The sequence below is a fragment of the Mirounga leonina genome, unplaced genomic scaffold (assembly GCF_011800145.1).
Source record: "Mirounga leonina isolate KUSES-001 unplaced genomic scaffold, KU_Mleo_1.0 Mir_172, whole genome shotgun sequence".
NCBI lineage: Eukaryota > Metazoa > Chordata > Mammalia > Carnivora > Phocidae > Mirounga > Mirounga leonina.
In genome coordinates, this window is record NW_023270442.1 from 13118503 (window position 1) to 13137986 (window position 19484).

At 37.4% G+C, this 19484-nt stretch overlaps 1 protein-coding gene across 2 annotated transcripts in view; it reads right to left on the reverse strand.

Moving 5' to 3' along the window:
• The window catches only part of PAXBP1 (PAX3 and PAX7 binding protein 1), a 33120-nt gene that overhangs the window by 7019 nt on the left and 6617 nt on the right, over positions 1-19484 (reverse strand). Inside the window, exons 4-16 of one of the 2 annotated variants that reach the window (XM_035017612.1) lie at positions 18244-18465; positions 17367-17470; positions 16032-16249; positions 15311-15500; positions 11554-11677; positions 8076-8175; positions 7873-7988; positions 5882-6081; positions 4733-4877; positions 3926-4047; positions 2663-2739; positions 2217-2283; positions 1205-1240 (exon numbers count right to left, since the gene is read on the reverse strand). In XM_035017612.1, the coding sequence (XP_034873503.1) occupies positions 1220-1240; positions 2217-2283; positions 2663-2739; positions 3926-4047; positions 4733-4877; positions 5882-6081; positions 7873-7988; positions 8076-8175; positions 11554-11677; positions 15311-15500; positions 16032-16249; positions 17367-17470; positions 18244-18465 (1706 nt within the window). In that variant the 3' untranslated portion in view covers positions 1205-1219. Of the gene's footprint in view, positions 1-1204; positions 1241-2216; positions 2284-2662; positions 2740-3925; positions 4048-4732; positions 4878-5881; positions 6082-7872; positions 7989-8075; positions 8176-11553; positions 11678-15310; positions 15501-16031; positions 16250-17366; positions 17471-18243; positions 18466-19484 lie in introns of those variants that run through there. The other variant, XM_035017611.1, reaches the window with a different exon arrangement.

The window sequence follows — 19484 nt, forward strand, 5'->3', positions numbered from 1 at the left end:
ACAAATACCGTATGATTTCACCTATATGTGGAATTCAAGAAAACAAATAAGCCAAGAAAAAAAAGACAAAAGAAGAAACAGACTCAACCATAGAGAACTGATGGTCCCCAGAGGGGAGGCTGGGGGGGGGGGGGGGGGGGGGGGGGAGTGATGAGTGAAACAGGTGATGGGGATTAAGGAGTACATACATCATGATGAGCACAGGGTAATGCACAGAATGGCTGAACTACTATACCGTACACCTGAAACTAATATAAGGTACGTCAACTATACTGGAATTAAAATAAAAATTTTAAAAATTAAAAAAAAAAGATATCCTTTTCAATAAACAGTTCTGGAACAAATGAAGTTCAATCCAGGCCCCACACCTTATATAAAAATGAACTCAAAATGGATCATGGACTTATATGTAAAACCTGAAACTATGAACTATCTAGATGAAAGGATAGAAGAAAGACTTTGTGGTCTTGTGTCACGTAAAGATTTCTTAGATATGACACCCAAAGCACAACCCATGACAGGAGAATGTGATAAACTGGACATCATCAAAATGAAGAACTTCTGCACTTTGAAAGACTGTTAAGGGAATGAAGACAAACCACACAGTAGAAAAGTAAAACTCTCTACAAATCATATGCCTGATAAAGAATTTGTATCCAGAATACAGAACTCAAAGCTCAGTAAGACAATTTTTAAAAACGCAAAAGATTTGGGTGCCTGGGCGGCTCAGTTGATTAAGCATCTGCCTTCAGCTAAGGTCATGATAATAGGATCCTAGGATCCAGCTTCGAGTCCCTGCATCAGGCTCCCTGCTCAGCAGGGAGTCTGTTTCTTCCTCTCCCTCTGCCCCTCCCCCTGCTCTATCTCTCAAATAAATAAAATCTTAAAAAAATGCAAAAGATTTGAACAGGTACTTCACCAGAGAACATATACAAATAGCAAATAAACACAGGAAAACATGCTCAACATCATCAGTCATTACAGAAATACAAATTAAGGCTGTAATAGGACACCTCTACACAGCTAGTAGAATGACTTAAAAAAAAAAAACCACTCCAAAACTGACAATACCGAGTATGGTATGTGGTGAAAATGAGGGATAACTGGATAACATTAATATATTGTTGATCTGAAAACCAGCTTTTCGTAGGTATTTACCCAATTGAAATGTAAACTTACATACCCAGAAAAGGCCTGTATGCAAATGCTTACAGCAGCTTTAATTCATAATCACTCCAAACTGGAAAAAATCCAATATTCCTCAATTGGAGAATGGATTAAAAAAAAAAATAGCAACTTGTGGTATCATCCACCTTACAAAAGGAATACTACTTAGCAATAAAAGAAATTAACTACCAGTAACACATGACAACACTGATAAATCTCAAATGCACTATGTTAAGGAAATGAAGCCAAACTGTAAATAATTCCATTCATTAGGCATCCTTACAAAGAAAACCACAGGACAAGGAAAAGGGGTGGCCATGGTGCAGGGGTGGGCTTGACTACAAAGGGATATGGGGAAATTGGGGAGATGGTAGAAGTGTTATGCATCTTGATGTGGGTAGTGAACACAGGTCTATACGTAAATTACAGCTCCTATGTCCTCTGGGAAGCTAGCTCATCTCCTAACTCCAGCCATTTTGGACTTTTCTCAGTTTTTCTAGAATATGCTGCTCATCCTCAGCTCAGTACCAGCTCCTATTCTTCTGGTCTAATGATCTAAATAGCACTTCCCCAGGGCAGTCGGAGATCTTCTGTGACTCACCAGTCAAGGGCTCTGTGCCCTTGTCATATGCGCCCATAGTACCTTGAATTTCTCCTTTCAGGATTCATCACACCTGAGATAATGACACTGGTTTGCTGTCAACTATGCTGGATTATCAACTCCACGAAGGCTCCACTTCTATCATATTCAGTGCTGTATTCCCCAATTTAGAAAAGTAATTGGTACTCTACTCGCTGAATAAAGAACTGTGGCTTAGCAAGGCATTTCGCTGGCTAGCTTAGACCTTGCTTTGGAACTCAATACATTTTCTCGTGTGGAAACATCACACCTGAATAAACTTTTGGAATAAAATTAGTTTGTAAAATGGAGTTTGTATACAGATATCAATCTAAGCCTATAGATTTACTTAATCAAATTGCAAAATACCTTCCGAAATATATGTGTCAAAGAAAATCTGAAGTCTTTTAGATAGCCTAGAGACACATACCTTAACTGAAGACCAAAACTGTCGTTGAAAAAACAAATAAGGCCCAGAATTTTTATTTTCCAAGACACTAAGAAAAAAAGAGAAAAATGAGCAAATATTTTATATGTTAAGTGCCATCTGATTTCTGGAAAAGAGTTCTACAAGTAAAATAGCTTAACAAAAGAATTAAGTAATTTTTCAGATTTTCAAATAATTATATTCCAGAAGTTAGGTTTTAAAAGAAAATGGAAATTTACTGTGAGATACAAAGGGAGAACAAAATGCATTATTTGCTTTATTTTGCTTACGGGAACAATTTCCCCACTGAGCTAGTCTCTCTGGTTTACATGCTTAAAAAGGTAAAGTTTGTATTTCAGGCTACCTTTAGTTTTTCTAGAACTTAAGAAGCCTTCTCTGGAAGATAATGGAGAATATTATCATCTTTAACATTCTGAAGAGTTACTTACTTTTTGGGATATAAGGGCATGAAAACATCATCATCTAAAGTTCTCCTCATTCTTAGTAAGAGTGCTTTTAGGTACACCTAAAGAATTAAAAACAGAGGACACATTTTAATAAGAGTTACGATAAAAATTAAACTTTAAGAAATAAAAAGCCATATTCTAAATCACTGAGTATTCAATTTCAAGTCAACAGCCTTCTATTTTTTACCTTCCTCACTGAAGGCATTAAGGTCTTTAATACTCTAGTTCAGCCCTCAACTACCAGGCAAGGAAGCCACTTAGAATCTGTAAACCCTTCAGGCTATACACCACTAAGATTTAAAATCCGACACATAATCTGGTTCTTCTCAAAATGAGATCAGTGAAAATGATTGTGGAGAGCACCTTTGCTGGGGGACCTGAGTGGCTCAGACAGTGAAGCTTATGCCTTCGGCTCAGGTCATGATCTCAGGGTCCTAGGATCGAGTCCAGCATCGGGCTCCCTGCTCAGCAGAGAGCCTGCTTCTCTGTCTCTCTCTACATCCCCCACTATGCCCTCTCTGTCTCTTTCTCTCAAATAAATAAAATCTTAAAAAAAAAAAAAGAGCACCTTTTCTCTGTCTAAATTGCTTACCTAAGAAGGCCCAGAGGGATGGCAACAATCTGAAGTTTGAAAACTAGTTGTTTTACATGCTGTTGAAATGTCTGAGCATTTAAATCACCAATGGTTACCTATTCTAGTAGTTTTACATTTTTCTTTTTCAAAAAAAACCCAAAAAACAAAAACCAAAAAACAGTTCTTAAAGGAATGTTTAATTAGTGGGAAGTGGGGAGGTGAGAAGAATGAGAGGCTACCTGGAGTAATGACATCACCTTGCCAGAGAGAGTTGAAAATTAAAAACGATTATCTCAACTCTTGTATATTTCAGCCTATAAAGGACCAGATGGCCTGAGGGAATGGGATTTTCTGGCAAGCCTTAGAACATAACCACTCATTCCCTCAACTCTTACTCATTTTTAAATTTTTTTTTTAAGATTTTGTTTATTTGAGAGAGACAGAGAGTGCACGCGCGCATGAGCAGTGGAGAGGGGCAAGGGGAGAGGGAGAAGCAGACTCCCCACCCAGCAGGGAGGTGGACGCAGGGCTCAATCCCAGGACCCTGAGATCATGACTTGAGTTGGTAGCCGCTTAACCTAATGAGCCACCCCGGTGCCCCAACTCTTGCTCATTTTTGAAAGGAGAGGGGAGGAAAAAAAACGTTCACATATAATAAATAATTAAATTACCTGTGTATTTTTGTTTTCTGCATTCACTACTGAAGGATATCCATTTATCAATTTTAGTGTAATTCCAACCATTCTTGAAGTCTGTGTTGTAGAAAAAGGGTCCCACATATTTTCAGCTATTACTATAAGAGAAAAGTAGAAATGTGTTCAGATATAGAAGTAAATTGCAGCTGACTTAAATCTGCTGTCAAGCAGTCCTCAACTTATAAATGCCAATCCTGACTTACTTTTTCTCTTTCTAGAGTATAAGCTCCACTCTTCTTTGTCCTCTTAACTGTGGGAATGGTGAGGATTAGGTAAATGTGGGGAGAGCATAGATTCATTCTATTTTCTGCTGCTGGGTGATAATAAAGATTGGCAAGGAAGGGAGGACTTCTGTATCCTAGGAGATGTCCCAGCATCAAGATTTCCTAACTAAACTTGAAACTTATTTTTAATATTTTAAATAGGTTCCCATACCAATGATTCCTAATCTTTTTTGAGAAATTAACAGAAGTAATGAAATTGCTCCCCAGGAAAATGCATATCCCCCTGCCAAAACTATGTGTTCAGTTTTGCTTCAGGTCGTGTTTAAGAGTCTCTAAAATTCATCTATGGATCAATTACTGCCCCCAACTCCAGGCCCACCCCAGGGTGGTCTTCAAGTCCTAGGTTAAGAGATGTCCACCCTTTAGCCATCTCTGGACCCGGTGGTTACTTTATCATTTGTAATATAACTTCTATGAGGAAATACACTCTGGTTAAAAATTCGTAAAAATAGATCTGGAAAACCCATGTGTTTAAATGTTCAAATTCAGAAATCTCTACCTGTTAGTTTAGGAAGAATCACCTTTTCCACAATGGTAGGCAATAGTGCAACATCTACATCATCTTTCTCTTGCTCTCGCTCTTCACAACCATAAAAGAGCAAAGATTCAAACCACAACATATTCTCAAAGTCACGACATTTTGCCTAGAAAAAAGAATATTACAAGCGAAACATTTCAAATGCTTGCTATTTCTGCCTCTAGCCATGGTAAGAGTAACAGGATTTAACCTTCAGCCGTAAACAACTAAAGACTAGACAAAATATATGAAACATCCATTTTCAGACACTGGACACAGGCAGGAGAGGACTATGGCCCCCGAAAGGGAGAGAATCAACGGAGGCGAGCCCCTGGTGGGAGATGGCAGACAGAGCAGTCTCGCTCAGGTGTGGAGACAAGCACTGGAGCTCAGGGAGGCTGAGAAAGCTGGAAGCCGTGGGGCGGAGGAGGGAGTGACCCAGAAAAAGAACTCCAAAACGCACACAAGTCCCGCTGAGCTCTGCTGTGTACTAAGACACACATGCACAGGGTGAAACTCCACAAGGTCTGGCAAAGACCAACTGAGAGCTGGGGGCCAAAAGGTTCAGTTTTGTTCAGTCGTTTTAAGGGCTCCGACCTCAGCCCTCTCCTTACGGTTTACACATCCAACCCAGCCCATCTCACTCGTGCCCATGGCTCCGTCCACACGCAGGTAACCCCCCAAACCCTCTCTTAAACATGACCACTGAACGTATATAGGACCCTTATATACCAGGCCATCAGGTCCTTGACTGCACCTCTTATATTTATCAACTTGTCTTATTCTCCCAATTTCCATTACCCCCGACTCAGTTCAGGTCCTCATTTCACATCCACCTCACTGAGCTTTCCCAGGAGGTTCTAAGTTTTTCTAGGATCAAAGGACCAAGGTCTGATTATTCATTCATGTTCATATCCCAGTGTCACTACACGTAATTTTAATTGACTGAGAAAAGCATTGCCTGTAACCTGAAAGTAACCAACGATTCTCTTGAGAAGGAAGGGAGGGTAAAAGATAATGACATCATACAATTTGTACTGGAGCCGTGCCTTACCTCCCCCCGAGCTTTGAGATGAAAATTACCCAGGTCCCACGTTATATTGCTTTGTACTAGTGACACACGCCACTCACCTCAAGGGGCGTCCAAGTGAGAAGCTGCAACCGTATAAGGGGGTTGAACAGCTTTGGCAAACAAAGGCCGATGTAAGCATCCTTGTAGGACAGATAGTATTTTGAACGCCATGCCTCAAACTGGGATTTAATACAGTCGATTGAATAGAAACTTTCAAGGACATCTTCAAAAACCTTGCTGGACTCCTTTGAAATGCGATCTAAACACAACAATAAAAACAACAAAAATCCCACAGAGAACCATAATTTAGTATGTAGTAGAAAAAAAACCAATTCAGTATTTTCGGCGTAGCTTCAGTATCAGTCAGACAGGCTCATTACAGAGAAATCATTATTAATTACTACTTAACAGAAAGCATAAACAGAGTAAGTTTAGGTTTCAAATGTCTATTATGCAAACCAGAGTGCAGGCAGTGTTCATTTGCATGACTGCAATATGTACCATTTCTGGTGCCCAGAGTTTAGTTAAATCCCACCTGTCCCCCAACAAGTCAGTTCAAATTTCAGTTACTATGGATATTAACCATGAGTAACTGCATGAAGCAATTGCTCTTCAGTCCACAAATCACTGTATAAATATCAAATGTGCATCATGATCAGTGAACAATCATACCACTTTTTTCAAAGTCTGTCGGTGACAGCAAGAACGGACATAGACAAGTATGGCAATGGAGGCTAGGATCTTTAAGTGGAAGGTTCTTTGATGCCGCTGATGACTTGGGAATCTTTATAACGGAGAAACCTAGTTACGACAACTTACTTGTCAAGATCCATCTTACCACCACTAATAGTGGGACAATCTAACATTCACCATCTGACATTAATGCAATAAGAAGCAGCATCTTATATGAAGTATTCTTGCCAAAACAAAAGCTTAACCTCAATCTAATCAAGTCTTCAGACCTAAATGCCAGCTTACCCAGAAATAACAGTGAATGGAAAAACAAATTAATACTATGAGGAAACAGACAAATTTAGAATGTAGGAAGTTCTGCAAGGTAAGTGGCCTGGTCTCTTCAAAAACTTAATGTCTTAAACAAACAATGGGGATGTGTATATGTGTAACGTACTCATGGACATTCATTAATTCTAGGGGGAAAAAACGTAACAACCAAAAGCAGGGCAGGAAATCTCATGTGGATCCTAGTTTGGAAAATACAGAATAATCCACAAAAACAGTCCCAAGAGTTTTATTCTGGGGGAACTGCTATTAAATAGACACAATATTAAGAACTCTTAGTTAAACACGCTCAAGTGTTTAAAGTGTTATGGTGTCTACAGATTACTTTCAAATGGTTCAACAACACACACACACTCACACATCCCTCAAAAAATTAAGGCAAACTTGGTTAAATGATGGTAAGAACTGTTGAATTTGGGTGACAAGTACATGGGTGATCACTGTGCTATTCTTTCCAATTTCTGTTTAAAAATATTCACTATGAAAAGGTGGGAGAAAAATAGGCTTCTCCAACTAAGTTCCAAATGGCTTGCAGCCGATATAATTCCAAATAACCACAACCAATGGTGGCAAATAAAGATTTCTGAAGACCTTTCTAGAAATGCCTGGCACATAATAGTATTAACTATTCCTCTTGGTTGAAATTATTCAGGACTCCCCAAATCAGGAGTTTACTTCAGGGCTGAGTGTCCCATGGCTGAGCTCTACCATCCTAGGACAGGATGCATTAGGGCTATCCTTGGGATCTGGCACATTTTTTTTTTTTGGTCACTTAAAATTCTATGATTCTGAAGAGTAGTATCATTCACTACGCAAGTACTAAATAAAGCCCGTGACGAGGTGTCACCACTATTCTGAGAATTCATCATTATACGCAGTTAATAAAAATGGGTACAAGTTTTTACAATTAAGAAAAAAGTGGCTGATTCTAATTCAGAGGCCACAAAACTTCACACCATCTCATGGTAAAAACCACACCCAAGTAGAAACCAAAGTGGCAATGAATCTCATTTCCAAATAAATGTCTAACCTTTCTCCAGATTGAAATTTGTAATATCTGTAGAAGTTTCTTCATCATCACTGGAAAGGCCTTCAAGGTGATCTGCCATCTTACCGGTTTGCTCTCTGGCTTGTCTCCGACGAGTCCTAAATAACAAACAGCATGTTCCCAAACCAGATAAAAGACAGTCCTCCCTTTGCAAACAAAGCAACAGCAAGCATTTTTAGAATTACCTCCTGGCCTCCCGTTCTGCAATCCTACGTTTTGCATGCTCTTGATACAGTGCCCGATCTCGCCCAAAGGAATCGAGATTTGGTGCCATCAGAGCTTTATCTATAAAACAACGATGGTTAAAATTAAAAGCCTTCCTTCAACAATCTTGAGGAAAGAGTTTGCACAGAATAAGCCATAATGATAGACTGTTTGCTAATCTCAACGACAGGATTCTGCGGTAACTGGTAAACCAGATAGTTTTCTAGTTTAGAGCAAATCTCAGTATTATGCCGTGTTCCCATGAAAAGGAGTAGAAAAATAAATGGAGAGTTCAATAGCCCTAAACAAAAACAACTGGGCTTAATCACTTTTTATATCTACTTGTAACAGAACTAACTAATTGATGCTATCAGGATGACCAAATAAATTAAAAATCAAAATTACCTGTGCAAAGGGAAAAATAATAGATTACTTTTTAAGGAAGAAGTTAAGCATCACATGTTGAATGATATGACAGAAAAGAAACATGGGTAGGAAGGATGAGAAAACAGCTTTATTTCAGGAATTTAATAATTTATCCTATTTATTCTAACTTTGCTGTGTAGAAATTTTTTCTCATTACTAGTTCTAGAACAAGGGCAGAATCAACATATAGACTGAAAACCAGATCTAAGAGGACCACCCGATGCTTTCTCCAACACTCTTTCAAAGCACAATTCCCTTACTTCTTTTTTTGCTTCCTATTTCCTGTCTCTTTTTTTAACGTTCTAGGGCAATTTTCTAGCCTTAGCTTCCAACCTTCCTATTTAAATTTATATTTCAGTTACCATATTTTTAATTTCTAAGAGACGGCTCTTACTCTGAGAATACTCCCTTTCTATAGCATCCTCTACTTCTGTCACATGTACGGCACCTCCTATTACCTCCCGAAGGGTATCAAGTCTATTTTATATTTTCTTCTACTGCCTGCAATGTCTTTGTTTCCTCAGTCCCTTTGGTTCTACTGTGTGGGCTGCTCTATGATCAGTAACCTCATATAAAAGAACGAGACTGCTAGTTCTATGGACAAAGGTGGGGGGAGTCTACCAGAGGCCTCTCCATCCAATCCCTGGGACAAAGTCTTCTGTTGGGGGCGTCTCGGGGTCTTTTCTCTGGGCCCATTCTCTCTCTCCAGAGAATAGTCCTCTAATCTCTTGTCTAGGGCAGGAGGAAGAGTGAGGGTACCATCTGTATGCAATACTTCCCTCATTTCTACATTTAGAATACAGAAGATATTATGTAAGACGGGGATTGTTAACAGAAGCAAACAACCCAAGGGACAGGATGCGGGGAAAATCATACATAAAACGAAAGACATCGATTCAAGGCTTTTGCATATTTCTTCCCCTGATATCAGAGATGTGCCGCCAACAGCAGCAACAGAAAAAAACAAACCCAAAAATTAGCCCTCTACTTCAGTGTATCCTAACTATCGTCGACCCAACTATTTTTAAAAGCTGACTTTCTGCATTGTTCATTCATACTTCAAAATCGCTCTGACATCAGGAAGGATGTTCCAGAGTTCAGCAATTATAAAGAAAGATGAGTATGGTAAACAAGAAAAACGCCCCTATTGTACCTCAACTGTGAGTTCACACACCACAGGTGAATTAGCTAAAGTCCCAAACCATAGAAATGATTCCTGTCTCTTTAAGAGGTATCCATCATTAAAGAAGTATTTTAAAGAATACTCATTGCTAAAATAAATACTTAAAATGTTGCTATGTTTATTAGATTCTATAGTATAAGGGAGATATGAGAGAGTAGATGACTCGAGGGATAGCCTCCTTCACTTCTGTAAAACTACATGCAGTAATTATGGGAAGTGTTCACAAATCTCAACAGATGAATCTCAGGGTTTTTTGTTTCTTTAAAAAAAGATCAGAAATGGAAGTGATACTTCAGTGTCCCATGTAATTTTCCTCAAACCTCTGACAATGAATACTCCTCTCCAAGGCAGTATTTTTCACTTTCTCATTACTTTTCAATTTTTTTCCAACTCTCCATCTAATTAACATACATCATTCAACCTTTATTTCTACTATCATGTAAGTAAATAGCTTCAAATTATAAGGAACAGATAATAGGCAGGAAAAGGTATCTGATGAGATGCACAGCTCATACAAACCATTTAACTTAAAAAGGAATTACTTCCCTTCATAGGTTACCTGTAATCTGCCCCAGAAATCTGGTTCTGCCTGGATCAAAAGTGATCTGGAAGGCCTGCATTAGTCATCTAGGTGCCCAATATGGCAATAAACCAATTTAAGTTTGTGTGGCAAAAAGAGGAGGTCAAAGCCATTCATATGGCTCACATGTGAGTCTCACTCAGCTCTGAGGGCCATATTACCACCTCTTTACAATGGTCCAAAATCCATCCTGCACACAGGATGCCTTCTCAAGGATCCAACATCTAATTTAGGGGACACCCTGTAGGACAAAGCACTGTCTTCAGAAAGAATAACACAAGGGGCCTTTGCACTTGGATCACCTGAGGTGATTGTTCAACAAGAAGATACTGGTCACTATCCAAGACCTAGCAAAAATCTCTGGGGATAGGACCAGGAAACCTGCATTTTAAATTAGTATTACAGGTAATTGTCATGCATACTTCATTTAGAACTGCTGACACAGGGAACAAAGAGATGACAAAAGAAGCCACGAGAAATCCATGCTGGGAAAATTCCTAGCAGAGCACCCATGAATATGGAGCATAATGGAAAAACGGAATTAAAAGGTTTAAAACTTCTGGTTAAAGAATCTCAGCTAAACTATTTCATAAGGTTTCCAATTAATTTCGGTTTTCCATAACACATCTCATAATGAAAGGAATATAAACTGAATTTCTGAACTTTTACATTAAAATTTCAAGAATTGGAGGCAACTGACTTATTAAAAAAATCCAGTATAAAAGGCAAACTAGAGAATAAAAAAATTTTGCTTTTCTCCAAGACATGAAGCTCAAAAATCCCCTAATCTTGGAGTTGTATCCTTTGTTATGTCATTAAAACCGCCTTTCGGTATTTTCCTAGTCCCCAAACTCAGAATCTTTCACTGTGATCAACAACAGCATCTGTACTGGTGTTATGAACAGGATGAAAATGCGGGGGGGGGGGGGGGGGGGGGGGGGTGGAGATCAACTGGGGCCAAATGATAGTGGTTTTAAGATAAAACACTAAAAATATTCTTCTCTATACTCTAAGGAATGAAAAAATATGTCCAAAGAAGAATAAGATTGATAGAATATCAGTGTACATTTTTGAGCTCCTTTGCGAAGCTGTATTTTCTTAAACACAATCCAAGGACATGCTGTTCAAGTTTTAGAACTACCTGACACAAGAGCAAGGAAATGTTTCTTTAAAGAAAAAAAAAAAAGCTAAGCTCTCTAATTTTCAATTAGGCTGCACTAAGTAAACAAGGTTGTTTAATGAATAATAAAAACCTTCAAGATGGACTGACTTGAATGGCTTGAAAACTCCGAAGATTCATCTTTAATATCATCTTGTCGTCTTTGGACAAGGCGGGAAGCTCGCTGTTTGTACAGCTGATGTATTGCTGATTCAAGTTCATTAATCAGTGGCACCTGTAAAAATACAACACACTCCGTAACACCAAACTCCTCAGTTGCTTCCTTAGTTGAGGGTTCCGTACTATTTCCGGATTTCTGAAAAAGTACCCTCTATGGACAGAATAAAACTCCCAAAGGGACACAAATTACAATTCAGTTTTATGATGTTAAGGAAACATCTCTTCTTTTAATCCATATATAGAGCTATAATGTCCAGTGACTAGTTATTGGAGTAAAAGTTTGGTTAGGAAACTTAACACTTCAGTATTAGTAAAGAGAGCAAGTAAAGAAATGTCAAAAACTGTAGTGCTTTTCTTTCAGAATAAAGTACTTGCAAGTCTTTTAAAGTCCATTTTTAGTTTTCCAGCAGCATGATCTCCCTCAGAATTTTTGTAGCTTAAAATAAACCATTATTGCCATGCAGTACCAAAAAAAGGCAAGGGCTCCACGAGCAGGTAAGAATGGGAGTCAGCGAGCTGCCCAATTCTGGACACTTAAACTGCTTTGCCACTTGTACGTACCAAGTCTTACAGTAACGTAGTAATGTCACACTATATTACAGCTTTATTACACATTCTTAAATGTGAACTGCCTTCACTTACATCAGTAAGGCAAATAAAATTTCTAGCTTTCACTAACCTAATGTCAAGATCTCAAACTCAGAAAGCTAGTAAATGTTTAAGTTTTTCCATATTTTATAATAAAATAATAAAATTCATCACATGACTTATCAGTTTACAAAGTCAATGAATTTTTCCAGGTTAATATCCACAGCTAAGCATTCACTCAGTTCATATAGAGTACAAAAGCTTATAGAATGAAACCTAACTTAAAAAAACAGAAAACTTTCTTTTTGTCAATATCTTATATTATAACCAAATGCTATGAAACTTTCACAAAACACTAACAACCACTACACATACCTGAGGAAACCAGAAATTCTAGTTTCCTGATGGTTAGTGCAAATGGAAAACACATTATTTAGAGTTTGGGAACACTGGCACCAAGTGTTATAGCAGCTTCCTGAACTGAACAGACTGCAAATGGAAAATAAAAAAAGGCAGGTGGAATTCAAAGATGTCTGTAATAAAAGCAATTTTATACACTTGCATGATTCTGTTGAAAAAGTAGCAAATGTTCACAGAAAGATCAAAGTGATGGAGTTATTTTAATCTCTAATATGCCACACCATGGGCAACAATGTCCCCAAATCTGCATTCTTAGACAGCTGAGCCCACAGGCTCTATCTTTAAAATTTACAATGAGTGATTTTTTTTTTTTTTTAAAGCATTTAGTGCTGTATTACTGTGACTTACACTTCCCCACCCCCTTATTTTTTTCACACCACACAGGACGAAAGACAAATGTACCTATGTACCTAAGGTACATTCTTTCAGTCCTGGAGACTGTTAACATTCCTCTCCTGTAAGAGCTACCCACCTAAGGTTGCATCAGCCAGAATTTAATTATTCAATTTATAGTTAAAATTCTGATAATGTAATTTTTCTGTTTAGGTAATTGGAATGCCTTTCAACAAAGCTGAGAAAATTCTGAATAAAAACCTTCAAACACATTCTTCAGCTCTCTTTCATGTTTCTTAACAATATTGATTTGTCTCAAGAGTATGCACCACGACAATTTCTTTACCCTCTCCAAACTCAAAACTGTTCTTGACTTTTTATTTCAAGACCAAATTTAAGGCGAAGAACACAAGAAGGAAGATGACTATAGGGAAACAAAACAATGGAAAGTTAAAATGATCTTTAAATAATTAAAAAATCTAAATTCAAAACTACTTAAACTTTTATAACAAAAGAAAAAAAACAAAGAAATGTTCATCTTTCTATGGCCTTACCCTAAAACAAATTTTTATAGTATAAAATGAATATTCAAATGTATCCAATTATTCCTAAATATTTCCAAGGCGACAATGACAGTATTAACTTAGAAGCAGTCTCTTAGTAAAATTCAATGCATATGAAAATGTCAACATGAAATAAAATACTCATCCTTAAAAGGATTATCTACCTCTGTAAGTGACTCTGTGAAACCACATTAGCACATTTGAAGTGATTTCTCGAGGAACATGGTAATTGAGATCAATAAAATATACTACTACTTGTTTTTAAAAACAGCAATTGAAAACTATATGAACTAGACATCCTAGTAGTCTCTTTAATTCAAGAATGATATAATCTAGTTGATTATGTCACTGTCAATTTTTAAGAGTTAAGCTTAGAGTTACAAGTATCTAAGTTTACTAAGTTCTAAAGCAAAGGCTCAGATACTTCAAGGAAAAAACTCGACAGGACAAAACTCACTTACAAAGTATGGTTTAAGACAAAGATCCTTTCTCCAGTCACAAAAGGTTATTAGATCAGCTCCCACCATGTCCACTGGGCTCAAAAGGGCTTTATTAATAGGAAGGACACAATCACCAGCTCTGACACCTATGTCTACTTTCCACCTGGACTCTAGCCCCCTGCAAAGTCAAACCTAGGTTTCTTTCCCATCCTTGTACTTGTCGCCCTAAGTCAGTGATCTGCCACAGGGCTATCATAGCTCAGACTACAGTTGCTTCTCCAGGAATCTGGTGGTAAGACAAGAACGTGATAAACCCTACAGATAAGACTTGGTGAATGCTGTCTCAGCCTGCATCTGACCACAGACTGGCTAGAAGCATTAAGACCCATGAGGAAGACAGTCTAGCAGTGTTCTTTTGTGAGTCTTTGGCTTTAGGGTATTGAAGTAAGCAGCAGAGATGATAAAAATACTCCTTCAAACATACTAAGCTTACAGATTCTATGTTAATCCACACAGCCAAGAAAAAGGGAAAAATGTGCCTTCTAATTCTGTATCACTTGGAAGTTTAGAGACAGGATATTCAAGATTTTCTTTTTCTTTTTTTAAAACATAAGGCCACAAAGTCCACAAATGCTTATAAACCAATGTACCAATTACATTTATCTTGAAAAAGAAAAATCAATTAAGAGGTCATTTGAGAAGGGGATCCTATGTGCAGCTAATTTAAAAAATGCAAATAAACGGCACAGTAGAATGTAAAAAACTATTCCAAGTGACTAGCATACAAAAAAACAAAAAACGAACTTGGAAGAAATGAGGCCTTCAAAGAAATTATGACCAATGTTACGGTTCCTGAAATGGATGAAGCATAGGCTTATTTAGATGAAAACTATCAGCAGCGATGGTGACCAACTTTATCTAGAGTTAAAAGAAAAAAAAAAAAAACTAATAAAATTTTGCAAGTTTATGCCTATTTGGAATTATATGTAGAAACAGTTTAAAGATAAGTTTAGACCTAAACTGTAAAAAAGAAAATTCCACCAGAGGAGTACCTTATATTCTAATATTTCAGGGCAGGCCAATAATCTACCACTATATTAAGCACAACTTGCCAAAGTCTTATTTAAATATGCTCTATCTTTTTTGTTTTCAACAAAGGCACTATGCCGCCCCCAAGATAGAATGCCGCTAGTGAAGTGAAGAAAATGGAGCATGGCTTTTCATCACTTCTAGAGCTGAATGCAGTGGATATTTTCTGAGGAATACAGAAATGATCTACACAAGGCCGTCTAGACCTCCCTAATTTTGCCTTAGTCAAAGAGATTAATATTTTTGCATTCTTACCTTTTCACTGAAACACTCAAGCAAGTCTTGGACATACCCTCGCATTTCTTGCAAAAATTTATACCGTTCACCAATACCCCCAGAAGACCCTTCTAATCTTTCAATAGCCCTGGTAGAGTCCACTCGGCTTTGCAGATGTTTCTCATGCTGCTGTCGATTTGTTTTGTGCAGTTCTTTCATGGAGTCCAACCTTAAGAACACAAAAGGATAAATATAACACATTTACATCCAAAAGTCTATGCTGTCAGGACTCTTGCAATATTATAATAATGCATTTAGTTCCACTATTAGAATATAAAAATACTTGGAGTGGCATCTTTTCATCTGTACTGCTTTTTTCTCAAAAAAAAAAAAAAGAAAAGAAAAAAGAAAAAAAAAAGGCAGTTTACAGACTTCATATAAAGTTATTTGGTGGGCTAACCAAAATGTTTCGCTTTTCCCCCCATATCTTGACTACACTCTTTCAGAGTCCAAGAGGTACAAACTCAGAACTGTCTTCAACAAGATCATGGAGTGGCATTTTTTATAACTTTTCGAGGCTTCCACAGAAGTAATCCAAGAAGGTAGCAGAACAAAGTATGAAGTCATCTTCTGTTTAGCTTTTGAAGATGGGCCAGTGAATCTTCTTTGCCGATATTCTGCATCTGCTACCCCAGACTACATGTTGCCTGAGGGAACAGAAAGCTAGAGGACAGGTCTTTAAGAAGTTGATCTGCCCTACCTGTCTTTAAGCTGTTTCTTTACCAAATCAATAGTAACGGGAGTCATCTCATTACTGGGAGTTTTGAAAGGGACTGTATTATCTGTTTTTTGAGATTTGGCATCAGATGATCCATAGGCAGTATAACTATAAGGAATGCCATAGGATGAACCATAAGGCATCGTCTGGTAAGTGTTCTGGTAGTACATATTCACTTCAGTGGGCTGACTTGCTTGAACCTAGAAAAGAAATGGGATATATATGAAAACTAACAGTTAAAACTGTAATATAATGCCTTTAGGGTTAAAAAAAAAAAAAGCAAAAATTATACCATTTTCCAAATACTACATTAATTAAAATAAATAACTGCAGAGTTCTTCAGAATCAAGTAAAGGTAGGGCTGGATGAACATTCTAACTCTTGTGGGATTACTGGATTCATTTCTAATAATTTTCAGGAAAACATAATATCAGAGAAGTTTAGAGTTGGAAGGGACATAGGAAATAATCCAAGGCCACCATGTTATCAATGGAAGAGAACAAATGACTTGTTCTAAGTAGAGAATAAATAGGTAAGCAGCAACTAGAGACTGCCATCTAAGTACCCTATTTTCTTAACATAACCCAAACGTGTGCAAAATTCTGTGTCAAACACCAGTAACCAAAATAGTTTACATTTACACAACACTTCCACTGTTCTAGTTAATTCCATAAAGCAAACTGTTGTAACTATTGAGGAATAGACTTTCCATCTAGAGTAAGTTTTCATATCACAGAGAAATCCATTTTCCACAGAATAATTTCTGAAGTCAGAAACAATAAGCTCTACAGGAAAGAAAGATTTTATCCCAACAGTGTTTCTCAAGTTCAGTGTGCATCACGATGACCCGGGATGGGTGCTGGGCCCCCCCCAACCCAGCTTCTCATTCACTGGATCTCAAGAGGGTGAGAGTTTGCATTTCTAACAAACTCCCAGCTGCTGCTGCTGGTTGAAGGACCACCCTGAGAAACACTGATCTAAGAAACCAGAAAATTTTCCATCATTCTGACTATAAAAAGCAAAAGATAATACAATTTCTTTTAAAAGCTTATTGGATATAGAACTTTATGTAATTTTCTTAATTACGTTAGTTGAATGAATGACAAAGATTCAATTCAACATGCAATATGTTTTTAACTCAAGAAAAGAGGCAAAAAAGGTTTTTCATTTACTTTTTTTTTTTAAAGATTTTTTTTTTTTTTTTAATTTATTTGAGACAGAGAGAATGAGACAGAGAGCACATGAGAGGGGGGAGGGTCAGAGGGAGAAGCAGTCATTTACTTTTTAATTTTTGAAGTGAAATCCTTCAGTTCTTACCTGAGGGATATTAATTCCTTTTCTTATCTGCTCCTGTTCCCATCGGCTGAGTTCTTCATCTTGTTCTCCAGCTACTAAAGCATCATCATCACTCCCCTCGATGCCTACAGTCATAGCAGCAAAGAAAATTAAATACCAGAAAAGCAGGGAGGGAAGAGATGCTAACCTGGCACTTCACAAAAATTAAGCAAAACTATTGGTATTAATTCAGTCTTACTAAAATGTCTATCATGATCTCCTCTCCTTTGCTACTCCTGACCTTGTTTGTCTTAGCCGCGGTATCCCTTGAAGCAAAAGGCAGTATTATGTAACCCTTAAATCCTTAGGAGGGTTTCCTAATCTGTGAGCTTGACATCAAATCAACAAAGGGAAGAACAAAACCTACAGGCCTCTGAAGAATGTTAAGCTGATTATATAAATTTATGCATGTAAAGTGCTTAACACAATACTGCCTACTCAGGAAGAGCTCAATAAACATTAGCTATCACAATCACGCTATAGTTTTAAAAAAAATTCTAGTAAGACACTTGTACCCAAGCAAAAACAGTCCTCAAACATTAAACATAGTTAAGTAAGGGGCACCTGGGTGGCTCAGTCGGTTGGGCATCTGCCTTTGGCTCGGGTCATGATCCCAGGGTCCTGGGATCAAGCCCCACGTGGGGCTCCCTGCTCAGTGGGGAGTCTACTTCTCCCTCTCCTCCCAGCCCCTGCTCTCTCTAGCTATCTCTGTCTCTCTCTCAAATAAATAAATAAAATTTAAAAAAACAAAACAAAACACAGTTAAGTAAATGTGGGTACTTTTTGTTTGGCTATATTTAATAGCAAATCATATTTAATAGCAATGCACCAGGCTTACTATCCTATTAAATCAAGTTACCTATTTCCTCTGCAATTTTCTGTCTTTGTGACTTTTCTTTCACAGAAAAAACTATGCGGCGTTTCTCATCATCATCCTCATCATCGCTGGCATCATTCTCATCTTCTCTAACAAGGCGGCCTTTACCAGGCTCACTATCATGAGGAGTGAAATCTCCTAGTTCTCGGGCCATTTGACGCTTTTTCCTTGCAGCATGTATAAAAGCTGCATCTGGAATTTCTCCTGGAAACATACGGTAAGGATTATAAAAGATGGAGGTTTTAGGGTATAAAATTTCTAGTTTCTTGAAAATATGAAGGGTAAAATAATCTCACCAAGACAGCCTTGTCGTAGTGATGGTCTAATGTTAGTTGCTGGTGCCCCCTTCCCAAACTGTGCCTGTAGTCCAACTGATTTATTCTTAATTTAGCTTAAATGGAAACTAAAAGTCACTAAGGACACTAAAAATATATATATAATGACAATATGTATGAGAAAGAGGGGACGGGAAAATCCACCATAGCAACTTTATTTTAACTGTAATTTTTTTTCATTTTTAATAAACAAAAGTAATCAAATCATGTTACTGAACTAGAAAGCAAACAAAAAACAAAAAGGTGCCCACAAACACACCTTAAAAAACCATTATAGCATGTTTCTGTTGCAAATAGTGTTCAGTTCACCTGTAAGCATACTGAATATATTCTGTAGTAATCTTGCCTCATACTAAAGCATTGTAAGTTTTTTCCATGTTGCTGTTTGGCATAAACACAATTTTTAATGGCTTAACCATATTCACTTAACAGATAAAGCATAACCTACTACATGCTCGAATTGACTTTTCACCTACAGTAAAAATTAAGGCCTTGCTACTTATCTAATGTTATTTTAATAGCTTTAGAATATCCCATCATGTAAATGTACCTTAATTTACTGAGCTGTTCCTCTCCTGCTAGACACTTTTTCTAAGCATTTATTTACTGAAAAACTGACTACCCAGTGAACAGATTTGCAAACTATTTCCTAAAGAAAAGTAAGAAGGAAGAGAGTGTGAGCATAAAACTAATAGCATCATACTTTTGCTTTTAGTAGCATTTCTAAAAATGTTGAAGTCTTAATCTGAAATACATTAAAAAAAGAGAAACTTTAGTACCATTTATCCATTTACTTGAGGCCCCCACATTTGCTCTGATAACGAAAGTTGCCTGTCTGAGAATGAACTTGGAAAATTGGAAAGTTTCTAGTTTTCTAACTTTATTTGC